At 36.7% G+C, this 25276-nt stretch overlaps 1 protein-coding gene across 8 annotated transcripts in view; it reads right to left on the reverse strand.

The window, feature by feature from the left end:
• Positions 1 to 291: 291 nt before the first annotated feature.
• Positions 292 to 25276, reverse strand: part of LOC139968824 (uncharacterized) — a 70707-nt gene continuing 45722 nt past the window's right edge. For 7 of the 8 annotated variants that reach the window (XM_071973272.1, XM_071973271.1, XM_071973275.1 and 4 more), the window contains exons 2-9: positions 22017 to 22453; positions 8286 to 8471; positions 7219 to 7338; positions 6200 to 6421; positions 5480 to 5532; positions 4938 to 5103; positions 4061 to 4225; positions 292 to 3475 (exon numbers count right to left, since the gene is read on the reverse strand). In XM_071973272.1, coding sequence (XP_071829373.1) covers positions 3432 to 3475; positions 4061 to 4225; positions 4938 to 5103; positions 5480 to 5532; positions 6200 to 6421; positions 7219 to 7338; positions 8286 to 8471; positions 22017 to 22453 — 1393 coding nt within the window. In that variant the 3' untranslated portion in view covers positions 292 to 3431. Of the gene's footprint in view, positions 3476 to 4060; positions 4226 to 4937; positions 5104 to 5479; positions 5533 to 6199; positions 6422 to 7218; positions 7339 to 8285; positions 8472 to 22016; positions 22454 to 22891; positions 23052 to 25276 lie in introns of those variants that run through there. The other variant, XM_071973277.1, reaches the window with a different exon arrangement.

Raw genomic sequence — 25276 nt, forward strand, 5'->3', positions numbered from 1 at the left:
GTAACATAGACTACTACCTAGTTTTGTACTAGCTATGAGTATCGGGTGCCGTTCTGGGCATTGCAGTAGGTTGTTGTTGCTGTGTGTATGGGCGGGGAGGGGGGGGGGGACTGGTGGGGAGCTTGAATGTTGGAGCTGCTATCAAGCACAAGGGGTCATGTTTGAAAAGGTCACAGCTGTATAGGGCTATATCTAATATGGCTTGTCTGCACAGTGCTTTATGGGTACAACATTGACCATACAATTCGTACAATATTAAAACAAAAAAAGCAACAACGGAAAACATGAAGGATTTTTTATGTGGTGTCTCTTTCTTTATTTTTTTTACTGTTTAAAGAAAATTTCAAATGTACAAAGCGATCATATTTGTGATTAGAAAGAAATTTCAGAATCTTACTGCATGAGGATAAAGAAAAACCATATTGATAAAATATTTCTGACTGCATTGTTCTGCAAACCACTTTGAAAACAAAAACCCACTCTCTCTTTTGTTTTTTTCTTAAAATGTTTTCTCGTATAAAAATAGAGGTGATAAAATATGTGTTTTACTAACTTTTTACAAACTTTTCTCTTTTACGGAAGCTGCAAATTTACTACGCAACTGCTTTTGATTGTTTTAGCGTCACGATGACGTCAAAAATAGGAATTTAAGAAAATGGAATATGTTATTACTTTTCAAGTCAACTAGTACCGGGATGTTTGTCGTAAACTTATCTTTTACGTTAGTACCAAACATAATTTTGATTTAGCTGCAACAAGAACTGTGAATTAATTAAAATAATCGTCTTATTCCCAAAATGAGATACTACGAGGCTATGCACAAATTAACGTACAGACAATTACAAATTAACGTACAGACAATATGTGCACGGAATAATCTCGTTTCGAACAACATAACAACTTGTTACGTAAATAGTTTCCTGCCAAGTCACGTGATACGCGCACACACACACACACACCCATAAAGGCTCGTATCCACATTTACACAAGATATCACGTGATTAAGAACCTAACAGAGCAGATTAACTCTGAGCTGTCTATTATTCGGGAAAACATTTGTTTAAATTCAATCCAGATTGAAAAAAAAAATGAAGAAAGACTGAAATTGGGGAAATTTAAATGACCTTTGCCCCAAATATTTTTTATGAACCAGGAGACTGTTTAGTCTATCGCGTAGCACTTCAAGAGCACAGGTATGCATATTTTCCTTCTCATATACGATTACATTATGCGCATGTGCACGGGCATCCATCGGTCATACAACAAGGCGATTAACTTCACGTGATGGTGGCGAAAGATTTGATACAATCAAAGAATGTAAACAATTAATATGACTTATAATAACATTTGAGATTCAAAGGATAAAATTTACCAAATCATTTTTTTTATTATCTCAAAATGAAAAAAAAGAGGTTAATTGAGATGAAGAACACATACAAAGAGCCACGAAGGTATTGTTCGTCCCAATTAAATTACGTAAATGAGAAAAGGTTTTGTTTACCTCCATTGATGAGCACCGGATGGGTTTTGAAATGTAACATGGCAAAACTAGACCTTATAGGCCTAGCTATACATTCGTATTTGGGTTGGTAGCCAAACAATCTAGTTTTACCGAAGTACATTCCCTTTTCAGAAAATAATGCCGTCTCACAAGTGAGAAAGGATTAAATTACGTAAATGAGAAAAGGTTTAGTTTACCTCCATTGATGAGCACCGGATGGGTTTTGAAATGTAACATGGCAAAACTAGACCTTATAGGCCTAGCTATACATTCGTATTTGGGTTGGTAGCCAAAGAATCTAGTTTTACCGAAGTACATTCCTTTTTCAGAAAATAATGCCGTCCCACAAGTGAGAAATAATTGCCGTCTCTTACAAGGTATAACTATATCTTAAGTCACTGCTCGGCGTCCCAATAAAATTCATTGTGCGTACGTAGAAACAGCCTAACATTCAAACAGTCAATATATACGTACAAAGTACAAACCTACACTCTTATAATCATGTAAAGAGATGTAGTGAAAAGTTGGAACTTAACATAAAAGTAATTAATTCCAAACATCTTATTAACTGAAAAGGGCGTTTGCTCGTACGTCAGCATATTAGAATTAGTATTTCAGAATAATACAGTATATAAGTAGATATTGGATATCTCTTCTAAATTAAGATTCGAGTAAATATCTTATGATCCTTCAAGGTAACATTTATACCACAACATAGTACTCTGTATGAGCAATATATGACAAGTCTCTGTTCATATAATCTCACATAAAAAATTAAAAATTTCCTAATTCGTAAATCGATCTGAAATATTTCTTTAAGCCAGTCTCCAAATTGTTCTTTTAATTATTATGCATTTTATGCGCAAACCTTGATCAAAAATAATAACTTTTGAGTAAAAAACCTCACTAAACTTAATCGTGCTAGTGCAAATCCCCTTTCACCTCTGTTCTTATATCTTTTGCCATAGCTTCCCTTTGCCATATCTGAACAGAAGTTTTATACAGTACATTACAATGTGTTAATACATTTAGGCCTATACGAGGTCATATCGACATAGAAACTGACACTTCAGCTGCAGCATACTCAGTATATATTTATATATAATCAAACTTTAAGGTTTGCGCTTTAGAGAAGAGCGGTTCAATTTCTCTCACTTCCTTTTTACTCCGTGAAGCTAGACGGTGGTCTCACTGCCCCACTGAACGCGACTCAACTCAACTCAATCGTCGTGACTTTGTTTTCGTTAGTCTCAAAGACTGATAGTCGCACGACTCACCCCTCAACAGGACGACTGGTGGACGGGCACTTGTCATAAGTCACATGTTGAAAACTGGGTAGTTGGTGCTGACGAACGACTTAAAAACTGACTCACTCTAAGCACACGGACAGTGCCTGTCTATCCACGATATTCCATCGCGTTATGACGATCCATTCAGACACTCTGCGGTCGGATGAATGTGTTTCAACGAGTTTTCGGTATTTATAATTAATGTCTTTACCTTCTAGAAGAGTCGTTAGGTTTGCTACCTGTAAGTAACTGGTAAATATAGTTACCAAGATGCTCAGCGCTCTAATAAGATCGTCACATCTTTGATGAAGCATGTTAACTGGGATTTCAACTATACTTCATTAGAATCTCAAATTATTCGGTTACTGCTATTTGATCCGTCTTGCTGCCTCACATACTTGCAGATACAATAGTTTGTTATTGTAAACAAACCTGCAGTCATTGTATCCTAGTGGATCATATTCGATCATAGTGGATCCTAGTGGATCATAGTGGATCCTAGTGGACCATATTCGATCATAGTGGATCATATTCGATCATAGTGGATCAAAGTTGATCTGGTAATAAGCTGAGTAACCATTGCTGCTCACTGATCTCATTCAAGTACGCAAACGAGGACTCACGTTGCTCACGTGACTATTTCACAATTTATGATAGGTTGGTGACGGTTCTTCTTTAATGCATTCTAAATAGAGAGAGAGAGAGAGAGTGAAAAGAGAAACAAATTAGCTAAACAGTTACAGTTTTCAGAACTGACTAATATTCAGCAATTAAAAGTAAAAATTAACTAATCGTTTCTGTTCTCTGAAGCTGCTCTATACTTTTGTACAATTGTACGACGAGTTGTTGCTTTGTTTGCTTTGTTGCTATTATAGTTTCAAGGTTAAAATTTGACGTATGTTGTATTTAATTGTACCTAAGTTTATCTTAGAGAGATTAAAAATGGATATTCCGGTAACAGACAATGTAACAATTGTATTTACAGAATAATAAGAATAATAAAAATAAATCTCAACTTGTTGTCCCTAACTCGAGAAATGGTAAGTTTAAAATATGATATAGCTCGACTAGATATGCCACCCCTTACATCAGATAATTCCAGCATATTTTGATTATTACTATTATTTTTTTTATTATTATTATTATTATTATTATTATTGAAATTATTATTATTGTTGTTGTTATTATTATTATTATTATTATTATTATTATTATTAACAAGCAATCAACTTCAGCCACCGGAATAGCGATTGATTTAATTTGAACTTACCAGTTCGAGTTGCAGCAACTGCGTCGAAATAGTTCGGTGGAGGATCCCGGTGATAACCAGAAGAAGAACAATCTTCGCTGGGTTCAACTTTTACGATGCCGATGGCGGGATGATACACAGTACTTGAGTAATTGTGCGAACTTAAAGAAGTAGATGGCGCTATTGCTGTATCAAAGAAACAGAAAGAGCGAGAAATAAGTTAGGGAATATATAAATTTTTTCAATTCGTTCTCTTGATAACAAGTAGACACTCTTGACAGTAGACAATGTATCATAGTATCTTACTGTGGGATCAGTCTTCAGTCATGGGATCATGGGATCAGCCATGAAATCAGTCATGGGATCAGTCTAGTATTTAGTTATGCAAACGTTGATTATAACTAAGTTTAATCTGTGCTTATTTACCCATATTTACGATCTAAAAATCTTAAATAAAGCGTTATACAATGCTAAAAAGCAGAAAGCAAAATTCAAACTATATAGAAAATGCTTTTGTAATGAACTAGCAACCATTTGAAATTAAGTACTATATAGAGTATCTTATCTGAATCATTTGGTATTGGATTATTTAATGAATAATTTTGAAACAGTTTATTGTGGAAAAACCATGGGATTCTCGAATCGTCTAACATATGGCTACACCATTTGTACAAACCAACCAATTTAACCAACCAAACTGGACAACATATATATGATACAAATATATGATACAAATGTGTATCCATAACTTATATAAGCATGCACAGGCTCAATGACGTCATTTATGTTGTGTATATAGCCGTTAAGTCACATCCATAGATATGTAATATTTAGTTTTCAACTTTTCGTGTGACGTCACATAGTTGGAAATGAATCTTACAACTGACTCGATACTTACATGATGTTAGAGATTGCGTGAGTGGGAGAGGGAACGTCGCCAGCGGGTGGTTGACGTCATTATCCCACATAACGTTGTTATTATTTCTATCAAACTCTAAAGGACTGGAAGGAATTGTTGTTGTTGGGCTTTGTACTGGGCTATCCTTAATCATCTCATCAACCATCTGTGAATGAGAATGGAAAATAATAAAACAAAACGTTTTTAGTAAATAATCCATACAAATAATCCAATACATAATCATAAACATATTAATCATAATCATAATCAAATCATCAAATAATCATAATAATCATAATAATAATATCCTATATTCGAAAAAGTCAGCTGCATAACTGTTCAGTTTTTAATGAAATATTAATGAAATAAATATAAAATAACAAGTAAAAAGGAACAGAAATTTTTTACGCGATGATGAGAAGATATCTTAGTTGAAGTGGTTAACTTTCAGTATCAATAAAATGGAAAAGAATGAGAAAGTACTTGAATAACCCCCTACCCCCACCCTACCCCACCCAGAGTCAAAAGGAAAATTTACTTACATCGACAATCTCCTCGTCTGTCATATTACTGCCGCTTTCACTCAAGTAATCATCTGTAAATTATGAGAAAACAACGAAAAGAATACGTCATTAACTTATAAGTTCAGGAACATTATTAACATCACTTAAAAGCACTGTTATTATGTAAAAATGAATAATATTCTTTTACATTCTTTGTTTTTACAAAGAAGCTTGTTGATACAAATATTTAAATGTTTGTTTGTTATATTCTTATGATAACAAGTATTCGTGCATGTATTATAATATCTTCATTCCATTTAGATCGTGTGACAAAAGCCGGTTGAGGAGGGCTGATTTTATGTGCATGCGACGAATATATGAAGTTGCATCATGGATATCGATATAGCTATACTGATTTGAGCTTGCGCACTTGGCTGAAAGAATGGGGTAGCAGACGGGTACTTGAAGGGTTAAGTTATGGCTGATATTACATCTAACTACAAGAATGGTGTCTTTCTATAGATGGATAGGTGCTATGATGCTATGATGGATATATGCTAGGCTATATTGACTATATATAGACTATAAAATATAGTATGAATATCTATGACGACATGCCGATTCTGGCTGGTATTATATCTAACTACAAGAATGGTGTCCTTCTATAGATGGATAGGTGCTTTGATGCTATGATGGATATATGCTATATTGACTATATAGAGACTATACCAAATAGTATGAATATCTATGACGACTTGCCTGCTTCCGGCATATTACCGTTTTGGTAATTTTGCAACTGTTGTTGGTAAAGGTATCCCTCATACCAATTTGACTTGGGGGCCAGTGGATGAAGGGAAAGCGGTGTTGTTGGTTGTAATGACGTCACAGACGTTGGACTCGACAACGGTGACTGGAAATGGTTCTCCTCTTTTGTTGATATGGTAAGTTTATGGTGATGGGTCGGCATGGTACTAGCTTGAGCTGTTGACGAGAAACAATAGGACAGGCTTGTTAATTGTTGAAGGAGCTAGAAGAGGGGGAAAGGGGTCGGGGACGATTGGGGTGAGATCGCTAGGGAAGATGAACTCGAGGTCAGATTGTAACGTCCTCGGGTGTTTTCAGACGCTGTAGTTGTTAATGATTATATAAAATCTATATATAGTTCGTTTCACAGGAGTTAATTTCAGTTCAACGTCATCATAATTAATAAAATTGGAAAATAGAATGACACCACAAGGTACCATGTTAGTATGAAAGATATCAGAGCCTGGGAAACATTAGGAGATATTGCTTATAAGGAACAAATGAACAGGGAAAGTGTCCCGGATGAACTGTTGTAATCATGGGCATGGTATACTATCGTATGGCGTGAGAAATTGTACGAATCTTTGTATAACACAAGTCAGCTTCATATATAGTTTGTGTGTTCTAAAAGCGAAAGCCGAAGGAAGGGGGGGGGGGGGTATGTACAATGTAAATACACAGAGCCTTTCACACAGTAAACTTACATAACATCATCGAAATACGAACACAAAGATCGCACACTAGTGTTCTATTATTAAAATACTCTGAAAGTACACCAGGTGTTTATTAGAAATAAACAACTGAGGTTAAGCCAAATTCAGTTTATCCCGGTTTGGTAAGAAAGAAAGAAAAATGATATACAAATATCTAACATAAGGATAACAAAAGAAAAAGACAAAACAAAAACAAAAAAGAGAGAGGAATATAATATAGGATTTTTGACTTTAAAATGTACAGGTTACGAAATAACTTACGTTGGCCGTATCCAGAGTTACGTTCAGATGGCGTTAGCGTAGGCTTAACGTCATTAATGGATTTATTGGGTTTTAATGATTTCGTCTTCAGTCCACGTTTCTTGATCGATTTACTTCCATCTGTGGAATAAAAACGGAAATCAACATTAAATGAAAATAACCAGTTTTTTATACGACTTAAATATAATCTGAAAACACACACACACAGCCCCCCCCCACAAAAAAACCCAAAACAATTTCGACTAATATCAACGCACTTCCATTTTTGTAGAGGGTGGGGTGGAGGGGGGGGGATGTGATGGGATGAGGGGATGGCAATGTAGGGTTTAAATTTGTTTTATATGAAGCTCTGGATATATATTACCGTAACTACTATATATATCAATTGTAATAGAACATTTTATGGAATAGAAAATTCTTTTCAATGTTTTCAGGAAATATGCACAGTGATACTGGGTAATAATTAAACAGTGAGAACAAAAGGAATACCATGGTAACAGAAACTATCGGTATTTACTTTCAAACGACTATAAGATATGTACTTGGCACATATACGATCCTGTAGAGTTAGCTAGACAACTGAAACAGGGAACTCCTTCCATGGTTACAACAAGGAAATTTAATATTCGCTGAATCCGGGCTCCTGTAGCCTATCTTATGGTTTAACCTTATATAACTCTCCATGTGGTGTGTGTGCGCATCAGTTATTATAATGTAAAGAAAGGTTAGGCGTATATTAGTCTACGGAAATGCACACACGGAAACTTCCCTGGAATACACAAGTCTATATCTTGTATTATCATCTCCGATTCTTTTACTTAATCCCATACACAGATTTTGATCAGTTTGACAAAATAGTGCGAAGACTGATTAACATTAGTTCAGAAGCCAAGGGAAGCTTTCTTTTCCAAACATTGCTGACCACGTGCACTATGGGGAAATTTCCTTTTGATAATAAACGAAAAACCTTTTGGAATATAATTGAACAACTAAACCGGCACTGACAAATAAAAAGAAAAAACTCAGCGTGGGAAAAATAAGACACCTTTTCGAAATGATAACAATACCTGATTTTAGTTTCGTTGCTTTTGTTCTTGGGATAAGCCTGTAGACTTTATAGGCATCGTTTCCTTTCGTTTTGCCTCGATCCCTCAGTTCCTCAATGTCGGGTAAGGAATTAATCGCACATCGAAAATTGGCTTTCCACATCTTAGGGTTAGCTTTAGGTGTGTCCGTTTCTGGATTATACTTCTCTGTAAAAGAAAAAAGAAAAAAAAATTAAAGATAAATAAAGAAAATTCACTCTCCAATAGTTAGTTGCTGCATTCGAAAATGTCATCATTCAGTTGGCTTATCGATATTGACAATTTTGCGTTTGTCTATGATTGATCTATCGAAGCATTATAATGTTTATAGTTATTATACAAAGGCGTGATAATGCGTGATAAAATTGCACGGTATTACAGGAAAATATACGACAATATACAACAAACATGCAGGCATAATAACAGCCATTTCAGTATACAGTAATTTGTGTCTATATTTCTTTCTCTCTTTTATCTTTATTTTTTAAATTTAATGTCTTTTCTATTTTTTCGGTTTTTGGTTTTTATAATATGTCGTGACCAAATGCGAACGATTGAAAATGGTTAAATCAAGCTAGGCTATTTCAAACGAGAAACAAACACTAAAAACGACAACAATAAAAAACAACAACAACATTAAGTGTCATTTTCAGTTTTGGTAAACAAAGCCAGCACTATGTATTATTGAAGAATTTTCTCCGTCACTCTTTCATCTTTACACAAGTGTTATGTAGGCCTATGGAGGGGGGGGGGGTGGGTGTTGCTACTTTTCCAGCTCAATTTAACCATCTATGTATTGTTTTGTTTACCGTTACTATTATTCATTTATCAAATCACTTAACCCTAATCGTCTGACAGATCGACAGACAGACAGACAGACAGACAGACACACGGACAAACAGAGGCTTGAATTACGTATTGCGTCGTACAGAGGGTGACTCACTTAACCTCATTTTTAATTAGGTTATCAGATTATTTAATAAGTACACAGCGATAATATTCAAATGGTCATTTCCTGACTCTTGTATGAATATTATGGCACCCTTTTTAGATGAACTTGAGTCTTGTGAATAACATTTTGGAAGGACACGTGCAAGCACTTATGTGCGGATTGCAGTACCCTGAAAGTAGTCTTAGTTCTTCTTCTTTATTTTTAATATTTAAAGAAGAAGAACAAAAAAAGAATCACACATGTTTGTTTGCATATATATTATAACGTGACAAAGGACATGTGACATACTGTAACCTCCTGTTTGTACACTGCAACTATTTCTAACAACTTAAAGGTGTATCGTTTAGATGCTCTGAATTCATCTATTGTAGTGAAGGAAACTTATTTTTGTTTTCTTGAAGAGCAAACTTTTTGTTGTAACTGATGACAAATGATGAGCCAGATATTTATAGCAAGACCTAACTAAAAATGTCAACTATGAAAAACCTGATAGGCCTTGCTAAGCCTGACCCCCCCCCCCGACCCCTCCCGCTCCCCACCTCCTATGGGCGGATCCATGATATTAAGAATATAGTGTGGCCCTTGGGTCGTTGTGGTCGACTCTCATGTAGGTGGTCAGTGGATCCTCCCCCCCCCCCCCAGCAAATTCAAATATCTGACGTAATATGGTTGCATTCTGAGGCTATAAATAAGGTCTAGGATTAGGTCTACGCACAATGTTGTATTATATTGTATGTATTGTATGTATGTATTTTAGATCCTCCTGCAAGCAGGAACTCGCGAAGAAGCCTCATTGGCTTATCACAGCCGCAAGCTGACCGAAGTCAGTCTCTTAGATTCATATTTAACGTCCATGATTATGAATTGTCAATTGTTAACAACTTTGTATAACTGGAAGACATACATTAATCTTGGAGTGACTCGAACTCGGGACCTTGTGATTGAAAGGCACCGGCGTTAACCACTGAGCTAACACTCCTGTGCTAATACTCCTTTTGTAGTTTAGCTGGAAAATGTGTGTGTTTGGGGTGGAGGGGGGGGGGGAGGGGAATACAGCTACTAGTTATACATTAAAAGAAATAAGTAAAACATATAGAATAGCCTATGAGACAACAAGGTTATAATTTCGCAATAGATTTCATATGCAGACAACAAGTTCCAAAGTTATAGATATACGCGTCAAAACGATTTTTCAACTGTTTAGAGGAAACCCGTGATAAATCTCGTTATATCATAACCGCATTTAAATAGTCTTTGAGAAGTGGTTTACTTACATAAGGCCAACCACAGAGTTTCATTTCATGTTCATTTTTTTAGGGGGTACTAAAAAAAAAAATTGTTTATGTTCCGCATTGACTAATAAACTCATTAAAATTTGTTTGTGTTAAGAGATTGTTGCGATTCAGTAAGTCATTTCAAGTATATATATATATATTTCTTTTCAATTGCATTGTTTTATTATTTTTCATATTCTTCTACATAAGGAGAATACTAAACAGTCAAACAGGAGCAAATGTAAAGGGCGTAAATATATATGAGAGACTTTTACTTTCGAATCGCAAAACAGGAAACGACTTTTAGAGGTTGACAGAAGCAAATGCATATGAGTGAAAACCAATGACTTCGTTTACATAGGCCTATTATGATTACTTCCTTAATCTAGCTACTACACAAAATGAGATCAAACAAACACACACACGCACACACACGCACACATACTTAAGACATACACATTAAATTAAAAAAAAGAAGAAAGAAGCATATAACCCCTTTGATGAAAAAAGGAATTGTAATTAAAACCTGTCCTCTATTAGTTGAAAACAAAAGATCATTTCAAATACTGAAATTCGTGGTATACGGCATGCATAGAACATTAATTTTATTAGTTTGTTTTTGTAGTAAGTTTGTACTCTCTCCCTCAAATCAAAGTTACACATCCCAAAATGAACCCGGAAAGTTGCCTATGTTGCATTCCTGCATTCGCATTTTCTTGATCATCCAATCATGTAACGGACTATACTATTTCATGTCAAACAGCCCAATAAATTAATCAAATTAAGGCAAAATTTCGAAGAGTTAATTTGTCATAAATACTAGAATAAAGACTTTTTGTATGCCTTCATTAATTTTCAACTTGTTTTTTCTTTTGATCTACTTTATTTTCTCTCTTTACAAATCTTCAGTCTTAACAATGTTCGGTTTGTATAGACTGCATCATGTAAGAAACTCTTTATACTGCTTTAATTGATCCAAGTGCTAAGCCCATCATAGAAACGATTGTGAAAATGGCTGACGGAAGAATATTAATGGGCTGTTAAGATATTAATTAACACTAATGACATCGTAATAATAACAAAACGAGAGTGATTTTTTTTTTTAAAAGTTTAAGTAATTTATACAATTAGTTTATCGGTTCGTGTACTGTCGGTAATTTAAACCGTGTTGGTATGATTGCATCTATACTTGTTTTTCGTACCAACGGTGGCAGTGACCGTAAAGGGGGCTTACGCATGCGCACTGAGCTAATTCACCGATGCTCCTATTACTATGACGTGATTGATGTTACAGTGTAAACTCAATTCAAATACATTGCTTAAATTCCCATGAAATGGAGTCCGCATCAAGGTGGAGGGGAAGGGGGGGGGGGTTGAGGAGGGGAACGAAAACTCACCATCTCACATTTACCATATCTGTTGTGATCCATGACATTCTAGTGCATGAACATTGTTCTTAAAACAAAGCCCATCACAACGCGTTACTTGTATATGAAACCACATATATGAAACCACTGTATACTTAGATTAACAGCATTTCTCGCTTCGATGTCTCTCAATTTCCCCTTTCCAATCTCTGTACATATTATTTAGATATACTCAGCATTCTGGACAACTTCATATTTGGAAACTAGTTTTTATAAACGATTATGATATATGATATTACATGTCGAAGGGAGTTGTGTTTCATATATAGATAAAGAAATAAATATCAAAGTTGTTGCCGTTACACAGACTTAACAAAACGAGTACCATTTTTATTTTACCCGCTGAAAAAGTCAGAAATAATTCGATCGATTTTCTGAGAAAAAACATAATGATGGGAGTGGGGTGTTGGGGGGTGGGTGACGGTGGGTGACGGAGAGGGAATGAGACATTAAACATGTTTGAATATCCTGGTACAGCTAGGGTTGTTACTGATAGTCTTACATAGATAACAGAACATACACACTAATATATAACCATTCAAAACACTTGCATCAGAGTCGTAAAATATAATCGTACCGCTTTTCTTTTTACTGTATAGACAAGACATTTCTTTACGAGATTTTTTGGTTTAATCCTACAGCTAACTTTCACAAATCACTTACAGGCAAAATTATCTCTTTTTGTCCTTTCTTTTTTTGCATCTCTTCCAAAGCAAACGGTTTATTCTAAAACTTCTCAGTGATAATTGACTCAAAGGTCAGGTCAGCATTCAATGCCGAAGGATCATTACACACAAAATTTCCCGGTAAATCTTGAAAAAGAAAAAATTGCATTTAACTCAATAAACTTTATGAATGAACTCAGGTAGTGGTGGTATTATGAAGAGAAGGGGGGAAAAACTGCTCGAGGCGTTCATAATCAAAGGAAACGTGTAAATACCATACTTAAATATATATAATTGAAATCGTATACGAGTTGGAAAATCCAGAGGGGTGAAAAAACTTCCAGATGTATAGTTATATATATAGAGTCTATGTGTTTCCTGGAAATATCCTTTTGAGTCGCTCTATTAGAAAAAAAAAGACCCCGGTGAAGTGCTTTGTTCCGAGTTCAGAGGGGATATTTTCGACATGTGTCACCGTTACTTCACCCTCTGTGGCCTATTATATAATTTCCTCACTGCAGCGTTACAGACAGTGAACTGTTTAAAGTATATATCGTCAATAAAATTTCTTGGAAAACAATTTCAAATTCAAAAGTTTACAGAGAATAAATCGACTGGACGACAATGAAATGAAATACTCAATATGACAATTGAATAGCTAAAAATAACAATAAAATAAAAAAATAAAAAAATAAAAAAAAATCGGCGCAGGAGTCTATAATTGTCTATGGGAACAATAAATTGATTTTCAATTCCTTCATTGATCGGGGTATAAAAACTTCAGAGGACAACGACGTACTATAAGCAATGTCGTTATTGACAGGTATAATATAGTGGGACAGTTAAATTTGTTGAATTTCCATTGGGGGGGGGGCATATTAATCATTTTTGACATTAGTTATACCACCTATTTTGGAGGGCGGGGGTGGGGGGGGGGGGAGGCTATATTGCTATTCTAAACTCCAGTTCCCGATTAAATAATCCCTTTAAAAAAAAAACCCACAGAGATATAGAGGTCACAACAAGGTCACAAGAAAATAAGGGGTTGGGATGTGTGTGGGGGGGGGGGAGGTTGTACGGGAATGGGTAATAAAACAGCATATAAGCTAGGAGATTCGTTTGACACGAATAACTTCAATACATTGCCACAAGTGACACTGATATGAAAGCTTTCATACGTTACGCACGTTATTGTATTCCCACCCCTCCCCCTCCCCTCCCCCGCGTCGATTTTAACCCTTCGTTTAAAAGAGATGGCAAGAGAAAATATACATAATGTATAACATGCCCGCTCTCTCTCTCGCTCTCTTCAGAAAGGTACAGTAGCCACAAAGAGGTTATATGTCATGGGGGGGGGGGAGACAAGCATGGGGGGACCAGTGAATGAGATCGAAGAAAATCGGATTATGTCAATCCAAGGGTCAGTTATAGGGTTCGTGAAGCGAGTTAGCGGAGTACATACATGTTAACAAAAGTGGAGTGGATGAGAGAGGAATGACGGTGTGGTAGAGGGGGTAGGGGGTAGGGGTGTGGTCGGGTGACTTAAAGAAGCTGGTTGGGTTTGAAGGGGACGGCAAACAGGAGTTTGACGGAGAGTTATGTACCAATTAAGAGAGTATCCCGCTTGGGAAGGGCGAACCCGGCCTTGCACTTTGTCCCGACCGTAGACTGACCTGGCTGTTCTATTGGCGAGCCCGTCATAGACCCAGGGTCGAAACAAAGTAGGTATATTAGTCACGAACACCATTTATACCTTCCTTGCAATAAATATTAAAATTGATTTCTGCTTTAAGCCGCTTCGTGAATCGTAACAATAATGTCACAGTTTGTTTGAGAGAGGAATTCAAAGGTGTCAAAAGCCCCAGGTATGCTGGGGCTTTGTCTACGATCATTCAGTGTCACTATACACATGTATGCAACGGTTACAGGAATTAATAGACGGAAAATAAAAGCTTGATTTCAAAGAAGGTCCCTATAGATTGAGATAAAAGATATCGAAAATAGCACGACAGAACAATACCTTGCAGTGCAATGACTTACACGAGTGGCACCGGTTGGTAGGGATATAGGCCGAATTGTTCGCCAAAGTTTAAAAACTGCCGCAACGTTTCCCAGGAATTTTTTTAAAGAGTTTGCGAGAAATATCATTCTATGGAATTACAGGAAAGTTAAAAAAGCTTTTTTTTCCCTTTCTTTTTTTCTAATAAACTATAAGTGTATCGCACAGGATTATTTCGGAATGGTAGCCTAAAGTGCACGTACCTTACTCGTCCATTGCCCTATGTCGACACCAAATTCTACATGAATCCGTGTAGATAACGTCTATATTCCTTTACGTTTTATTGGCCTTTTTTTTACTATATGCAGTATTTTAGGCATGAAAACAATCTAAGCTATGCCGTATGGATAATCTTTAACAATAACCTTGGACCTTGAAACGATGGGTGGTTCATTTTTCTCTTTCGATTTTAAAAGTCGTATAAAGATGAATCAAGATTCTTTCATTTTTCCTGAACAGAAAGAGAGAGAGGGGAAAAAAACTTATCCAAATGAGATACTAACCTGAAATGTTTAGACTTTTTTATGCGAACTGCCCTACTTTTTTCAGAACAAGAAGAGAAAAAAAAAACACAGAAGAAATGGGGGAAAGAGTGAGAAGGGGTGGGGGGTGGGGGGAGGGGACGGTGAAGACTTAAAAATGACAGTTACAATTTGTAAATGCCAGATCAAGTCCTATAAAATACTATAGTCAATAGTTAAGCAAAATAGCTAACATGATATGGGTCTTAACTTAGCAAATCTAAAAGACACGGAGCCAAAGTTTCACAGATTGAACTAGCTCTCCTACCTAGCCTATTGCGCGGACTGAAAATTGGTAACGCATTAAACCCAAAGCCATGCATGCTACGCAGGCAAATTGACGATTGGCTTAAACTGTGTAGTGGGGTCGCAAAATGCAAAGTAGTATGAATTGCGAGATAGTTTGTGAAACACTCGACTGGCGTTCATCACCCACCCTCCTCCTCCTCCCCACAGCCCACCACCACTACCAGGATAAATAAAAGTACCCTATCAAGGTCAATGTACGGGAGCTCAGCATGTATATACTATGGAATTGTGTTTTGATGTCCCACGCGGCGCCCACACAATAAGGGAGTGACCCATGCGTATCAACACTGCGTACGATCGTATAACGTTAGTATAGCACCTTACATTTCATTTAAAAAAAAAGATATAAAAAAAGAAGCCCTTTCATTCATTTCTTGTTTCACTTTTAACATTAAAATAATAAGCACCGCGCATAAATACCCCGGTGTAGTGAACTCATATAAAGCCTATATAGGCGAGTTTAGGTCAATACTCACCTCGCCATATATGTGGGCAAGGTTACATTCAAACTTGTTACATTGTTACACAAACATTAGTAAAACATCTATATCACCAGTAAAGGTTGCTTATTATAGAAACATGTTCAATTGAACAAACATTATCACCTAGATAATGCAATATATAATACCGGTCAAAGAGAGATATCATTCGTTTAATATTCACCAATCTAACATGCAGGGATGTGTAGCGTTCCTATCAATAATATACACTAGGCCATATGTGAAAGGTTAAAATCCGAACCCATGCACAGACAATGTATGCGAATTTTTTCACAGAAAAAAAAATTTGAGAGTCATAAGCTGAGTCCCTTTGGGATAATGCCCCGATCTCGGATAGAATGTATTAGATAAATTTGTGAAGGCTTTTACTCACAACACTTTAGCATGGTGAAATATTTTTGAGGTTGTATTAAGAGGTCGCGTTTGTGACGTCACTTGGATACCTGCTGTGTTTTAAAGAATGAAATACCACGTGGCCTTTTATCACTTGATATCGATGGTAGGATGTTTCCCTCATGAACTAGCCATAGGATAACATAGGCTAATTCCTAAACTTCTTCTTGGTGGTTATTGAAGGAGAAACATGTTGTAAGCATCCTGGTGAAGTCTGTAAAAGGCCTACATGTATAGCAATTGCACGAAAGTTTATATAGTTGCGTTTCTCGCCCAGATTGTACTATGATAGTATGAACCATTTCGAAATCAATTTTCTCTTGAGCAAATTGGTAAGTATAAATTGGTTGTTTAGTACTGTGTTACGACACACATACGTCATATGCAATCATTTGAGTTAATGCCTGTATCGCAAAGAACTATACATATTGCGTACACCATCCATCCCTTCCCTATCATGAAAGAAAGCAAACAAATAAAACGCATATTAAGTCTCTTCTCTCTATAAACAGCAACTTTAACGGTTTTTCAAAAGAAAAATAACCTTCTTGATGTTTTTTTCGGTATGTTTGCAGTATACTGTATACAAAGGCCTATATATATGTAATATGTTATGGAAATATCTATAGGGCAACGATGTCAGAATATACAAAGCACACAGTTACCTATATTGCTATCATACATGGTGAATCACACCAATAAAATGTGCGCGGTACATTGTGGGTGGGACTACTTAAAGATAAATACCACGGCCTCCGAGGTCCATGCCCGACCCCCTACCAGGGAATTCAATATAAGCAATAATAATATCTATGTATAAGTATTTTTTTTTTTTTTTTAAGAAAGGTGGATTTCTGGAGCATTAATCACATACTTGATATAACAGTTGAAAGGAGACGATTACACGTTTGTAAGATTTAAGATATTGGCGGGTTGAAAAGTGGGAACAGAAGAAGTGGCGTTATGCGGCAGTGTCTTAATTTATCTTGGGCACTACAAACTCAATTATAAGAAACTTCGCTCTGTGGTATTCATGCATGCATGCATGCATGCATGCATGCATGCATGCATGCCTACCAGAACTCAGTCCTGTTACACAGTAACTCTCATTTACCTTGAAAAGTTGTAAGCAGAAATATTTTCACAATAAAATGAAGAATACGATGAAAATAGGTTAAAAAAAACTGTCACAAATGTTGAAATATGTTACATTATTTCAGTAAGCTTATTGCAAACTTAGCAGTCATTTTAGCATATCTAACCTTTTTTCCCCTTTCACTATACACAGTCCGACCCGTTAAGCTTGTACAGTAGGCTATATCTGTATAAACCTTAACATATAATGTAGCCTATCCAATAATAATAACAATAATAAATTTACACAACCGATCTTTATCTGTAGTGATAATTTAACAAGTAACGTAATTAAGTTTATCAACAAAAGGTTTTTTCCCCCTCCTTACTTATGCTTTTAACAAAAACGGAAAACTTCGCAATATGAAACTAACGTCCCAGTTGGGGAAAAGGCTAACAGATTCTAAATGATTTTGATAACTACGGTATAGCTGAGCATATATAGTATAGTTTTGCCCAGTTTCTGTTCTACTTATAATAGTGATCGGTAGGTCACCGAAACGGTTTTTGTACGGTATTTAATTCGTTGACATTCTTTTTCATTCATTTATTTATTATTTCTTCAGTATATGCACACAAAATTACAAGAAATGTATTACAAAAATGGATATTACACTCTTAGACCAAAAAGGTTCTGATTTGTCACGTATTTGGGAACATTTTCGGGTTTTAAATGATTCTTTCAAAGAGTTATACACTTAGAAAAAAAAGGGGTCCAACCTGTCACGTATTTGGAACCTTTTCGAGTCTTTAACGGTCTAAACCCTCCTTCTCCAAAAGTGTATAGTGTATACAATGAGACAATTTTTACAACGATTTTAATATACAATTCATAAACTTGAAGAAATGAAGAGAGATCTGAAAAGCTAAATGTAATAGAATACTTGTCGAGTGAAAATTGACAAACATTCCTAACCATTCATATCCACTTCTTGCCTGATCTAAGGAGGTAAATAGATCTAAACGAAGCACGATTTGTTCCTTTGTCTGTTAACCCTTCTTTTCCCATCCCCCCACCCCCACCCTATTTCGTTCTCGACATTCAAATATAAAAGTGGAATGGTAAAGCTATGGTTCTCAAAGGCTGTTTGTACGAGATTAAATTGTTTCTTCGCATCTTTGTATTTTCTCCAATTAAATTAAGTTTAACACTTGCTCTAGTAACTGTGGCTAGCCATTTACCCCCCCCCCCCCCGGGAAACCACTAATAGACAATTGAGACGAAAGAAATATGTAATTCTAGGGTCTTTTATATTCTTTATCCATCTTTGCGCATCTTCATACTTTCAATCAGTCAACCCGTACTATATATATTTATATACATGGACAACCACATTGAGCTTCAAGTTTAATAGGTGAAAGTATCCCCCTCAGTGAAGTACTCCGTGTCTGCTCCTTAAATGCGGCGAAATACACGAATATGCCATCGATAACACTTAACTATATACATGCCATGGGCTTCACATCTGTCGAGTAAGATTTTTGTTTTTTGCCAGTGTTTCGAGTATCGAAACTTATTTAGTTGAATGGCCTATGCGCTGTGGTGAAAGCTGTTGAAGCGCGAAAAAAGTAATAAAACAATAGACCTATTAATTATAGCCAAATCGCTTACTTATTTCACAGACTTAACTTCCCAGAAGAGTGAACACGGAAGTAAATTTCTCTATAATGTGTATATTGATATATATATATATATCATGTATAGTTGATGATTGTTAACACGTGTGTGTAAAACCATAGCCTAAGTTTTTTGTCTAAGATGTTCAAGAGGTGTTTCCAAATTTTTTATACTACATGATGTGATAAAAACAAAAATTCTCAGTTCTGTCTCTCTGTCTCTCTCTCTTTCTCTCCCTCTGACCCCCCCCCCCTTTTTTGGAAGATGACTGAATAATCCTGGGTTTCAGCACCTGAGCTGAGATGATCAAAAGAAACTATGAAACACTAAAATTTCTTGAACATACCTTAATTGCAAGCTATACTGTCAAATTGAATGAATAACTACCCTTAGATAGTGCTCGTTGTTATCGAAACACGGGGTATAAGAGGTTATGTGGTTTATTACAGTAGAAGACAATGATCAAGAATAGCTGAAACATGCTTGTACCAGGGAGCTGCTACTGCTTGTACCATAGACAGTCTGAAAACCAACCCCTGGTAGCATAACAAATAGCGCAAACATTTCAGACGTTTTATAAAATTTTAGCGAATAATGCATATGGCAATGACGGATTAGAATCACGACAATTGAAGATTCTTAAGAGTTTTAATGCTGAATTAAAAAAAAAAAAAAAGCAAAACTGATGTTCTTTGATGATTCATTTGGATGATAAAGAGTAAACATCCAATTAACATTAAAAGAGAAAACAAGAAAAAGAACGGGATAATGAAAGGAAAAGTTACAAATAATATTGACATCACAAACTATCCTCTGTGACCCATTCTCTGGGGGTAATGAAGGGTTCATCTGACAGAAGTAAGTCACCCTCAGACACTCATATTCATCTATAAGGAGAAAAAGCATGCCACCCACCCACAGAGGGGACCCCTCTCAAGCAAACTGCTTACAATGCGTCTACATAGATGATATGCAGACTCATGCATTTATAGCGAGCATGTTGCACGACGTAATTATTCACTGTCGGATACGAATTCCACATATAGGCAATAGTAAGAGAGTAACTATACTAACATGAAAGCAACTGCTATAGGTTAACCCAATTGGGTTAAAAAAAATTCTTCTAAAATTATGTCAGAGACCCCCCCCTCCCCCTTCCCCCAACACACACACACACATAATTATCGTCACTGCGGTAGGAAGCTGCTTTAAGTCCACATGTGAACATGATATAAGCAAGATTAAACGAGACAGATATAGACAACAGATAAACCAGCCAAACAAAAACAAGAGTTATTTTACGTGTCATGTGGTTTTCTACTAGGAAAGACATTTAAAAATGGAATTATTAGTTGAAAATAGCCAAATTTCTTAGAAAACATGCATGGTCAAATTATTCCTAGACTTTCAGGTATAACACACTCAGACAAATGATCACCCCCTTGTGCGGTCGGTAAGATTTCTAATTTTGTAAACCCCATGTTTAGAAAAGGAATCAACCCGTCCCTGGCCAACTGTGGAAAATGGATTATTACAATATATAGGCCTATATACCGGTGCCACATGGACGATAGCTAAAAACCATAGAAGGTAATACAGGCTTCATATGGTCAATTCCATTACTTCTCTCTGAGTTCAATTAGTTCATAAAACATGTTTAAGAGGGGGGGGGGGGGTAGGGAGGGGAAGGGAAGGAAAGTGAAACTTAGGCTAATACCAGAAAGATATTTTAATAAGTGTTGAACCTGTCAACATATCAACACCACTCTCTGAGCACAAAATTATTGGTTTTCTTTACATTGAAAAAAGAGTATTGTTGGTATTGTGAACCCTTCCCAATACCCCTTCCCCTTCCCTATCCCCTTGATCAAATGACAACCTTTCCTTCAAGTTTACAATGGTGCAAAATTAAGTCTCTTGATAGCTAAGTTGGTGGGGTGGTATAAGTAACAAAGAGGGGACACGCTACAGGGACATTATGCAACATCAGGTTAGTTTAGCCTGTGCACATTTAAGATAGTTTTTAGGGTCGTAAAGTGGTGGCGGTGGAGAAAGAATTTTACACGTTTATCAAATAGTTTAATCGCGATTTCAATTTCCATATATAGCAACAGTTACAGTATCACGGCAGTATAGACTTAGCTTATCACACTAACGTTAACTTAAATCAATAAAATGATATCCCAAAGGCGAAGAAGGATAAGATGACAGTTAGTCAAATAAAACATATATAAACAGGGAAGTCTAGGGTATAGTAGTGAGAAACACATCATAAACAATACAATGCTGTACCATATTTAGTGTCTGCAATTAAGATAACGAGGTAGTAATAACATGATCAGATAGAACCTGTAAAATGTTGGTTTTGTTGAGATGTCATACACGATGTTGCAATATACTTTCTAGATTATACCAAATGGAATCTTTTGTGATGATTCAGATTATCAGATTAACTGACAAACATACATAAATACACACAGACATACTGAATGTTACTCTGGTGGAGATTTCATAATGGCACAGCATGTGGGATTTTAACCCGTTTATTATCAGATCAGTGGAATAGGATATGTGACCGCTTTGTTATGATCTTAACATTTTAGGGTTAAATGACTAGTTCATGTTTGTAGATGAGATATTTATGATGTATTCGGGTTTGGGGAACGGGGAGGGCGGGGAGTGGCAGGGTGGGGGGTGGACGTTGGTTGTTAAAGGGGTGATAGGTCAGATAAGGGAAGGATATCTTTAATATTCTTTAATGTGGATCGCTATGAGGCGTAGGTGACCTCTTGTAACTGCACATTAAAAACGAAAACCGCGTCATTTTTTGATTAATCAAAATATTAAAGAAAAATACTCACTGGTATGGATTGCCCAAGCCTTAAAGAGGGACGCATCTCTGTCTTTAATCCAGCCGTGTCTTGCCGCGTGTTTCCAAGGGATTTTCACAGTTTGTTTGTCTTTATCTTCCCATTCCAAGCCAGGAATTTTTTGCTCCTCGATCATTTTAGTCAACCACGGTCGCAATCGCATCCGTTCAGCCGGGCGTGGCGGCTTCGTTAAAATACTCTCTTGTGATGGTTGCGGTGGGTGGTGGCGAGGGTATTGATGGGTACTGTTCGGGTTGTATCCCGACGGTACAGCAGACATGTGCGGGGCCGCATAGGATACACCTTGATGAAACATCGACCCAGGCTGTTGGAATGCAGCCATGTGGCTCGGTTGAGGTAACACGATACCGGGCATTGTCGAAGGTAGTCGTGTCGTGGGCTGATAGTAACGGCGTGGGTAGTAATCACTGGAATGTCAAATGGAGAAAATGTTTGGATGAGTTTGAAATGTTGTTGATTATCCATTGTTTATGATTCCTTTATGAAGACAATGACAAATATGAACGGTATCGTTTCTCGACGGGATAAGATAACGAAGAATAGATATTTTGGCTACACTGTCCAAGAGGAAGCTTAATACAGAATTAACATTGAAGGCTTGATCATTTTCTTTTATAAGAGTTTCATAATTAGATGGTTAAATAAAAACAGAGCTGTTGACGTTGAAGTCCAAATTTCCACTAAAAGCGAAAACGAAAAGTTATAAAGAGAAAGAGGTAGCGGCTTATGATAACAAAAAAAAAGTGAGGTTGCCAGTGGCGAATCTATACATGGAAAAGAGAAACATACATCTTACAAATGGAAAACTTAAATAAAAAAGAATGAATGATAGATAGGATTGTTACCTTGGGTGGCAAGCCATACTTTCAGTTCATCCAAATCAAAATATGCCAAGAATTTCAAATATTTCTTTAGATGGTGAAAAAACTTTGTTCAATATAATCTGACAGCAAACGTCAACCCTTTAACTCTTCAAGTCCACAAATCTGGATCAAAATTCGCGAACACAGTTGGCCATTTTGTTCTATCCTCTATTGGCTGGTCGCGCTGACGAATGGCCAATCGCTCAACAGCGTACATGAATATTCATAGCATTCAACATCTCACACAATCTATCAATCCGAAAGCCGTGGCGTTAAAATTGAAACCCATTATCCGGAAGTTCCTTAACTAGCACGTAAAGTTGAAGAAAGTATGATGTTTTGTATGTATTACAAGCTTTTGCATTTTAAACCTCATGTCGTACTATCATGGGCCTTAAACGGACTAAGTGGAAGTTAAATATATCTAACCAACCATCTTTTAAGAAGCTTTTGACAATAATGGTATAGGAATTGCCTCGTAGCTATGCGGGTAATCCTTCGCTAGATTCGTCAAGAATGTCACATGAGCGAATGACGCCCACGTGACAAGGATGTATAGGTTATAACATATACAGTGACTCAGTATGATAGGCTCTTGATAAAATTTGACAGATGATGAAATTACAAGTTTTCTTTTCTGATACCCAGGTGACCATTTTCACGTCATATTAAAACATAAACTTATGTGTTACATATCATAGCTCAACGGGGAACACTGCAGATTTGTCTCTGCCATGTAGCATAATATCGTTTCAGCCCATTTACCTCCATTTTGATAGTCACCGTAATGCGCATGCCCAGTACAAGAAGCTCCATGATAACTGACCGGATACGTGGAACAATTTTGAAAGTTTGACTGACTCAGCTATGATTACAGCTGAATAAAGTCTTCACGCGGAGATTATGAATTCTTTGTTGTTTAAACCAGCATAATGAACAAAAGAATATTTCCATTTCATGTAACAGAGTCTGTTCAAAGTATCTCTATCCAGATCTGGCTTTAGGAATCACAAATGATTTTCGAGTTGGTTAGCATCATGTTTGATCTCTAGTGTAAGGCGAAATATGTCATCAAAACAGAACTAGCATTCTTCAATACATGTGGTGGCGACCTTTCTCACCGGTTTCGATCCTCTGGAAATTCCAGTGGCGTAGGAAGGTACTTTTGAGTGGGGGGGGGGGGGCTGAAGACTGATGGCCGGCCTGGCGGAGGGGTCTAAGGGGAGGGGGTGTCCCCCTCCCCTTTGGAATTTTTTGCATTTCCAGGTGGCCTCAGATGCAATTTGGTGCAATATAGCACACTTCAACCCACCCACTCCATTTTGTATATATTTTTGCATTTTCACCTGGCCTTAGATGCAATTTGGTGCTCCAAATGAGATTTTCTTCTCATTTGGAAATGAAAAAGGGGTTTTCTGACCTGCGAAGCGGGGGGGGGGGGGCGGAATGATACTTCCGCCCCTCCATATTTTTCACTGGGGGGCTGGCGCCCCCAGCCCCCCGGTTCCTACGCTTTTGGGAAATTCAATCAGCCTAGTCCATAGCCTAGTTGGTTAGGGTCCCCCACATACAAAGTGGGAGGCCCGGGGTTCGAAATCCGATGGAGGCTGGAGTTTGCTACACCGTCCTGGATTATTTTCCAATACGTGATTTTTAATAGATCAAACAATTTCCCTATTTGAGCTTTCACAAGCAGAGTAATAACCCTAAAAAAAATGAAAGTCACAGATCGAACAGAATTTATGGATTCCTTACGATGATACTGATCAATCTTATCCCACTACTCACTTATTATCTATAGCACAAAATTACTCCCACGTTTATCATATGACAAGGACATAAGGTGTATCCCGGATGTGGTTTAACATGCGTGGGTGGTGTGCTGAGAGTGCCTGGTAGAGCTAGCCAAACGTAGAGTCCCCTGCTACCCCCAAAAAATTCTGATCACAAATTGAGTTGCAGACAGCAGATGTATGCGTTGTATATAATATGCCCGGTGATACCTTTAATAAGCCTATTTTAGCTTCATGTGGTTGTCACGTACACCCACTCCACCGTAAATCGACAGGTAAGGTAAACTGTATCAGGAATGATTAAATTTAGATCAACAGTTCTAAGATTTTTGCGAAAGTCAAGAACAAGTGAGCCAGCAATTTGTTTTTCGTTTTTTATAAGACACCTTTTTCTCTTTATTGGAATTAAACGTTTCATAAATTGTATTGAGAAGTATATCTAAGTATGTGTAGGCTTGGGCACACATGTATATGATGCAAAGTTACAACCAAACATTTTGTACTTAATGTTCTTGTTCAAACAGGGAGTTAAATTATCAATAGTTCACTGTCTCAACCCGGATATCTGAGTATC

This window comes from Apostichopus japonicus, chromosome 6, assembly GCF_037975245.1.
Source record: "Apostichopus japonicus isolate 1M-3 chromosome 6, ASM3797524v1, whole genome shotgun sequence".
Taxonomy (NCBI): Eukaryota; Metazoa; Echinodermata; class Holothuroidea; order Aspidochirotida; family Stichopodidae; genus Apostichopus; species Apostichopus japonicus.